At 36.1% G+C, this 8,456-nt stretch overlaps 1 protein-coding gene across 1 annotated transcript; it reads right to left on the reverse strand.

Moving 5' to 3' along the window:
* Positions 1-660: 660 nt before the first annotated feature.
* RhoBTB (Rho-related BTB domain containing) lies at positions 661-8,448 on the reverse strand. Its single transcript, XM_017637220.1, has 10 exons — positions 8,073-8,448; positions 6,086-6,189; positions 5,795-5,992; positions 5,260-5,707; positions 4,061-4,146; positions 3,236-3,494; positions 3,018-3,131; positions 2,770-2,940; positions 2,441-2,683; positions 661-1,094 (listed from the first exon to the last, which is right to left on the reverse strand). Exons 1-10 carry the CDS (start codon positions 8,250-8,252, stop codon positions 786-788), a joined length of 2,112 nt encoding a protein of 703 aa, XP_017492709.1. The 5' UTR covers positions 8,253-8,448; the 3' UTR covers positions 661-785.
* Positions 8,449-8,456: the final 8 nt, after the last annotated feature.

Below are 8,456 nucleotides of genomic sequence, written 5' to 3' on the forward strand. Positions count from 1 at the left end.
TAAATCACTGCTAAAAACACATATGTGCATATGTATATATATTTAAAAAGTTTAATACTTTTTAACCGACTTCAAAAAAAGAAGGAGGAGGGCTATCAATTCGTCGGAATATTTTTATATTTTTTTTATGTATGTTACCGGATAACTTTGGACCACTTGAACCGTTTTCGATTAGTTTTTTTTTTACGGAAAGATGTTACCTCAAGGATGGTCCCATAATAATTTGGTTTAGTTCCGATCCTTGTGTCATGAAGAAATTTGTTTTTACATGAGCATTGAAGTCGNATTAAAACTATTGTGCGCGCTTGTTGAAAGCCTGTTATATATACATATATACAGACGTAAATCACTGCTAAAAACACATATGTGCATATGTATATATATTTAAAAAATTTAATACTTTTTAACCGACTTCGAAAAAAGAAGGAAGAAGAAGTTATCAATTCGTCGGAATATTTGTATATTTTTTATGTATGTTACCGGATAACTTTGGACCACGTGAACCGTTTTCGATTATTTTTTTTTTTTTACGGAAAGATAGTACCTCAAGGATGGCCCCATAATGATTTGGTTTAGTTCCGATCCTTGTGTCATGAAGAAATTTGTTTTTACATGAGCATTGAAGTCGGCTGTATTTTTACTTAAAAATTACTTGTTATATGTTGTTTTTTTTTAATTCTGCACACTTTTTACTGACACAGCATTTCACTTTAGTTGTTTGCCAAAAGTCAATTTCCAGTTGTTGTTGTCGTCGTCGACGTTGTCGTCGTTTGTTAATTGCTCAGTCAAGTAAAATTGTTGTTGTCTGAAACATTGCTTGAACACTTACCCCCAGTAAAGCAGAGGCAACCTTCATCATCACTACGCGAATCGCGCCGTGAATTCTTTAGCTCTTTATTCATTTCATTTATGCAGCGTTGATAGTAATCATAATCCTTTAAATACCACACTGGTGGCCAACGATGTTCACGCAGGTATTCTTGATTATCCTGATGCAGTGCTTTGAGGCCTTTGAGCGAGAATTTACAAATAATATTGTAATTGACACACAGATATGACATACACCATTCGGCCAATTGGTGAGCGTTGTGTAGCTAATAAACGGGAAGGGAGGAGAGTGCAAAGTTAGAAAATGTCAATAAGAAAAATTTCGATAAAGCTATGTGGCGTAGTCACTTTTAGGCTGAATCCACACCGAAGACGACAAAACGTTTGGTGGTGGCGTATAGAGCAAGAGTGTATTACCAACTTCTTATTATTCAATCCATACCAAATGAGTCGTAACCAAAATGTATTTAACAAAGTGTGATTGAATTTGACATTGCTCTCATAAGAACCATCCTATTAAGTCAAATTGAAGTGTATGAATTTTGAATCGTTTGTTTACAAAGACGCGCTGAGTTGTCAATTACACGTTGATCGTAACACGACAAAAATGGGATAGAAAAAAATGTTTTCTTGTCGGTCGTCAAAAAAAAAAAGTTTTGTCGTCTTCGGTGTGGGTTCAGCCTTAACCACTGGATTTTTTCACCCTCAATGGGCTCTAGGAAAATTTTATTCTCGATTTTTTTTTTTTTGTAGAACATTTAACCCTCTAATTACCCTTTCAATGGGCATTATTGAGCTTCATCTTTGGATGCACAGTGCTTTGATCCCAAATAAATAGTGGGCAAAAATATAGCTTTTGGGCGAATTTTGTGAGTAAATTTGAGGTCTTTGAGCTCAAGAATGATATAATTTTTAATAGCTATATATTCCCTTTATTTGATTTTTCTATACAAATATCATGTTCTTATTTAAATTTATGCAAATAAAAGATTTCTACAAAATATGGGTTTCTTACAAAAAGAATACCCAACTGTATCATAAGACAACTAAAAAATTATAATTTATTTAAACCACTTCCACTAGAATTTAGTCAGTTAAGATGTTGCACATCATTTTCTACTTTTTACAGTTTTAAATCATCCACAGTGAAATCGTGATTATTAGAAGTAGGCTTTCGTTTTGATATCAAAAAAGGATTTGAAAAAAAAATGTACGTTATTGAATCCCCAAAAAAAAAAAAGAATTACCAAATTCTTCAACAAATTACCAAACTTATATCTTGTAAGAAACTAATTATACATACATGTATACAGCTATGTAGTTCAGGAGGCGGAATCTCTAAAACATATCGTTTGGTCAGATATTGTAAACGAAGAACTTTTCGCCGCTCTATTCTGCTGTTTTTCTACGCAAAAACTGCTCGTTTAATTTTAGTCTTTGTGGACAAATTTTCGCGTTGTGAAAGTATTTGTAATGAAGTTGTAGCCGTTGCCTACTACACATTAAAATGTAGCAACGTGGCCACATTTCTTTAATGAGGCCATTAATATGTAGCTGTTCTACTGAGTAATTCAAAATCAAATCCTAACTCAATCTTAGTTTTTCTTCTCACCTTCACTGGCTCCAGCAGCTTTAGACAATGATCGACCGTTTCATTTGTTTCATTCTGCGAAATCATTGTTAAGTCTTCAATTACACGACATTCCACTAAATTCAATAGCCGTGGCAAACATAAACGATTAGCCAATTCTAGAAGATTTAAGCATTTATCTGCGGAAATTGGAGGTATTTCATCTGTGTACAAATAGCAGAGCAACTTATGAAATGTATAAATCGTGACACCGGGAAAGACGATCTGGAAAAAGGATAATTAATATTTTTTTACCTTCAACTTCTTTTGATGTGTTTTTTTTTTTTTTTTTTTACATCACCCATACTCACCACACTTGAGTGCGCCTCACGAAAGTCGCCAGCCAACATGGCGCGCATAACATCACAGCGTGCAACTAAAATGGCGCGATGTGCCTTCATTTGACCATCGTCCAACTCGAAAGTGACATCGCTGAAACAACCATCGCCAATGCAATGTTTCTCCATGTTCTCTTTAATGCTCTAATTACATTAATAAAAAGAGAACAGTTTGATATTTTATCGACATAAAAGCGCTTCAAATACATATGTACACATACAAAGCATAAATGTTGATTGGGTTCATCGTTTAGACTGGCTAAAAGTGTTTGTGGCTTGGAAAGTAATAAAGTCAATTGAGGCAGTTCTAAGAAATCAGCAGCTTGTTTAATTTCCTGCAAAGCATAAATGGAAAATAATTAAGTTCGACAACAACAACAACAAAAACAACAACAATTATTCATTCATGCTCGCCATATATGTACGTATGTACACACACCTGCAAATTGTGAAATTCCCTTTCAATTGTGCCGGTATAGACGAATTGCAGACACTGTTGCAGCGCTGGCGGTGTTATCAGCTTGGTTAATGTGACAATTGTTTGTGTTACATTAATGCCACGCGTATTTTCCATCTGTATTAAGCGTATATTTTGGAAAATGGGGTGGTGCAGGTCCTTATAGAGATCACTGGGCCTTTTGGTTTCGATTAGCGGTAAGGCCTGATAGCTTGAGCGACGCTTCAGCTGTTCCCACATTCTTTGGCGAGAAGAGATAAAAAGCTTTTAATAGGAACGTAAACTGGATAAAAATTTGTTCAATTCACTTCAACAGTTCCACTCGATTTCGCGCCTTTGAATTGGCTCGTAAAAAGAGATGTTTAGTCTTTGATTCTGGGATCGAAAAAAAAACCTCATGTAGACTTGTGTTAATTTTATTTAGTAAGAATCCAATAACATATACACAAAGACATGTTCATACAGAATTGTCTATGTCATTCGCTGTAAGCAATAAAAATATCGTTTTTGATCAAAAAATTTGAGTTTAGATTGAATAATCGAATATCTTCATATTTAACAAGAGCACAAACTAAAGAAGTGGGGAAAAAGTTGTCTATTAAAAATTGGGCGAATGAACTTCATATAAAAAATGGTTTGGTTTTCGGTTTGGATCAAACATTTGTGGAAAATTTCCGTTCCGGTCGTTAATTAGTCGAAAATAGCGGTTAAGTCGGCTCAAAACCGGTTCGGATCAAAACCAGTCTACGTCCCTGGCTTTTAGTACATTCTCAGAACTCAATTATTTGGTTACCACAATACTCTTACCTCTGTGTTCGCGATTCATGCCTTATCAAGCACTCAGTATCATCATTGAAATCCGCTGTGGTAGCTTCGCCAAAGGTAGAACTCACCTGTAGGAATAAATTTGTTATTATTTTCATTAAGTATGTAGAAACATCAAATAATAGAAATCCGAGTATTTCGATTTAACTGTTCCTAGTCTTGGAACTGTTCCCAGTCTACAAACTGCTCCTTCCAAAACACCAACGTATTTATTAACTATTATTCCATAAAAAATGCTTAAGCACACAGGATAAACTGTTCCCACCCTAACAGAACACCACAATGTTAGTACAAACGCTAAGTAAACTATTCCTAATTTTTCGAACTGCTTTCATCCTCACTCAGCAATACCATACGTGACACGTAAAGTTAAAAGGGACCTACGGTCAGAAAAAATCGGTTTTCACTTTTTCATCGACTTTTATAGTAAACGGGCCACCCTTTCCAATGCAATAAACCGAAGCTTTCTAGCTGCATTAGTTTTTTCACAATTTCACTTCAAAGTTAGGTACTCTCACAAAAAAAGTACAAAAAAATCAAATCTGACAAACTATTCTGAAATTAATCAAATTCGCTTGAAACTCGTTACTCGGGGGTTTTCGAACATCGGATTTGTAATCACTGACCTCGTTTTCGGTGTCAACGACATTTTTGAGTTTCACATGAATCCGAACAAATTTTAAATTTTTTCCGCCATATAGGATCCGCCATTTCGAATTTTCAAAATTTAAAAACGAACATCGGATTCGTAATCGGCGACACCTAAAACCCCCGGGTAACGAGTTTCAAGCGATTCTGATCAATTTTTAGAAAAGTCATCCGCCATTGCGAATTTTGGAAAACTAACATCGGATTCGTAATCAGCGACCCCGAAAACCACCAAGTAACTAGTTTCAATCGATTAAAACGTTCAGAAGCATCAAAATCAACTTGGTAAACTTCAAAGTCGTTTTTCTCGAAATCTTTTTTCTGAGCGTGCACTTTACGTGTCACATATACTGTATTTAACATGTTTTTCGCAGTAAAAATAAAGCCTATTTAATTTGCGAGCTGCTCCTGTTGTTGCGTAAAGCAAAAAAAATAAAAAATTGTTGTTCACACCAAAACAAAACTACTGCCGTTTTCTCAAATTATTCCTTCTCAAAAAGAAAAATAAAAATAGAATACTATTTTACACTCACCATACTCGATTCACTACTGCTCCTACCACCCATATCCGTTAATTCCGTATTCAATAGCCTATAGAAGACGTTCGACGCAGCCGCCAACATAAACCGATGTACCGGAAATTTACTCGTACCCACCACCAGTATGAGATCCGTGTGTGTTTGTGAAATTAACATGTTATACATGTCTTGTCTGTAATTGCCCACCACAACGGTGACTTCTGGTGGTGGCGGTTTGGGCGGTCGGAATGGTGCCTGCAGCAACGGTTTTTGTACTTTTTTCAAATTTGTCATCCAGAAACGTTGCTGTCGGCGCGCAATCAACGCCGAACGTATGGCATTTTCGAATACTTCATTCACACCGAAGTAGGTGAAGACGCTGGTCTCGTAATAGGCTACACCCAGCTCCTTGGCAACGGCACGCGCCTCATCGGGCATGACGAGGTCACTTTTCAGCGCAGCACTGTTATATGTTAACGAGAAGTTTGCGAAGATATTGTAAATAAATAGTTTAGTTAAAATATTTCCTATAAAATATTTATCAATTTACCGCACGAAGGTGCTTCGCTCGCCAAAGTACGATAAATATGTTTCATCGCGATACATATAACGTAAATCATTTTTACATCCTACCAATATGACGGGTACGTCTGGACAGAAACGGCGTATTTCCGGATACCACATAGCCTTACAATTACGCAACGATATTGGGCTGGCAATGGAGAAGCATAGCAGTACGACATCTGACCTGTAGTGGGAAAATGAAGTGAAGTGTGCGAACAGTTTTTATTGCGCCAAAATTAAAAAAAAAATACTCTTTTCCTGTTAGTCAACTACTTACCGTCCATAAGCGAATCTTCGGTCCTTGTCATGATCACCAAATGTATCCCAGAGTCGTAACGAGACATTTACGCCATCCACTACCTCCCAGGAGCGCTCAAGCACCTATAGAAGCACAAACGGTGTTTAAAACGTTGTCCAGGATTTTCTTTGAAATACTATATTTCTCCTTCATAATTCCCTATGCCTAAAGTAAATTATTCTACTATTCTTTTCACCTGCCTATCTAGCGTTGGTCAAGCAAAGAGCAATACAATTGGATTCGTCCATATTCGAACCATTTAGAATTAGGAATTCTGAATATAATTGAGAGCTACGTCTGAGGAAGGTACTGTCTAAGGGTGGTATGACCCAGGCGAATGGACTTAAAGTGGCGATGAATTACTGGTGACATTCCTAGAAGCTCGCTTACATACTAAGACCAGCGCATGACTGAGCAAATTATTTGTCAACTGCATCCGGCTAAGATATGTATGCATGTACCAATGTAATGGACGACGGCACGGGTAGCCTTCCTTCCAAAGGCAGCCATCAGCTGACACTTGCCCCATTAGCCGTTCGCTTCCTATGAAGGCTCTTGAGAGGTTAATAGATTCGCATACAAAATGTTAAGGAGTGCCGTACTATCGCCATTACCCTGGAGACACGCTGGAAAACAAGATACTCAAGAAAATGAAAGGAGGTCATGCTAAACTTACAGCCTATGCGTGTCTATACAAGACTTAACCCACTCATGACCCAAGTACTGTTAAATCTAGTTAGACCTTTTAGCATAAACACGGGAAAAACAGACCTAGTACTCTTTACTAGGAAATATGTATAAGATTCCGGTCAACATAAAGTAGAGTGCGAAGAACGCCGCGGCTGCGGCTTAAGAAAAATTGGAATATGGGGTTCATGTGTATTATATAGACTGATTTTATTGAATTCCCATAATAAAATTCTAAAGCTTAAATGCATACAGTGATCAGCAAAAGTATTGATACAGAGAATTGTTCGCTATGTCTGCACACTTTTTTATTATAATTTGTGCAAAACTCAGGAAAATTCAATAAATTAGCATAGTAATGTGCAACTTTCTAATTTAATTGCAAAAAAAACAATGCGATTTTTTAGCAACTTCAAACTTGCACTTTGTCTTATTAAACTTTAATGGGCTATAAAACTGCATACATAGAATTTCTAAAAAAATCTGATTAGAAAGTTACAAAGTAGTATGCAAATTTATGGAATTTTCCTGAGTTTTTGCATAAAGTTTAGAGATTTTATTTTTATGTTCTTTGTTGTAGTAACAACTATATTTTTATAAAAATTCAGTGAGAGGAAATTAGACTAAAAAAACTTTTCCAGCTACATGAACTGTTCCCAGAATCGAAGTCGACACTTTAAATGTCTGTATAACTCTCCCAAATGCTTAGTAACGATCAACTATTCTCAGTTTGGCGAACTGTTCGCAGGCGCTATGTGTGCACGTATAATTTGGTAATTTGGAAGACATTTTAATTATACAAATGTACTTTTTGAACCTTTTATAGACTATAAAAACTGTTACCACTTTCAAAAACCTATTCTAGAGGATTCTAGTGAATTCAGGTATGGGTTCGAGTGGCATTATAATTGTTCCCAGTTTCAAAAAATTTTTAAATAAGTTATTTTTTATTATATTGTAGTTATTTAAATAAATTAATTAATTTACAAAGGCTCTAACCAACAATTTTTTTGAAACTGCATTTTTCACAGGTTTGGATAGGATATATAAAAATACACCTCCAATAAAAATTTTTAAGATTCCGTAACCAGTTAGCAACAATTTTCGAATCGTTATCGTGGCGATCCGAAAATTGTCGCTAACTGGCTACAGAATCTCCCCCTGATCAAGAAAAGCAACATTTCAATTATTTTACTTATATATATACATGTTACAATCGCGATTCTAAAAGTTTAATAAAAAATATATTTATAATAATAATANGAATTTATGTACTTACATCCTTATAGATTCGATACTGATCGATGGCCCACACTGTAGGCACATGTGTCGATAGCAGCTGTGACAGCGAAACATGCTTATTGCATGCGCGTGCGCAAATTAAACGTGTCTTCCCCACGGCAGTATCACCGACCAAAACACACTTTACTAATTCCTGATGAGGCTGCTCGTTATCCATGTTGCCATTGCACGTTTAACGACGAACTGTGGACCAAAAAGCTGGCTAATGGCAATAAATGCCAAAGTTTTTGCGATATGAAGGTCGCAAAAGTGAGTGAGTTGAAAGAGTAGCCGCGAATGTTACTACAAGTATAGACAAGATAGACAGCCAGTACTAGGCGCGCACGCACACTATTTAAACGCGTACTCGTCCAAGTAGAAT

Source organism: Rhagoletis zephyria, unplaced genomic scaffold (genome assembly GCF_001687245.7).
Source record: "Rhagoletis zephyria isolate East Lansing unplaced genomic scaffold, Rhagoletis_zephyria_1.1 Rzeph_scaffold_20463, whole genome shotgun sequence".
NCBI lineage: Eukaryota > Metazoa > Arthropoda > Insecta > Diptera > Tephritidae > Rhagoletis > Rhagoletis zephyria.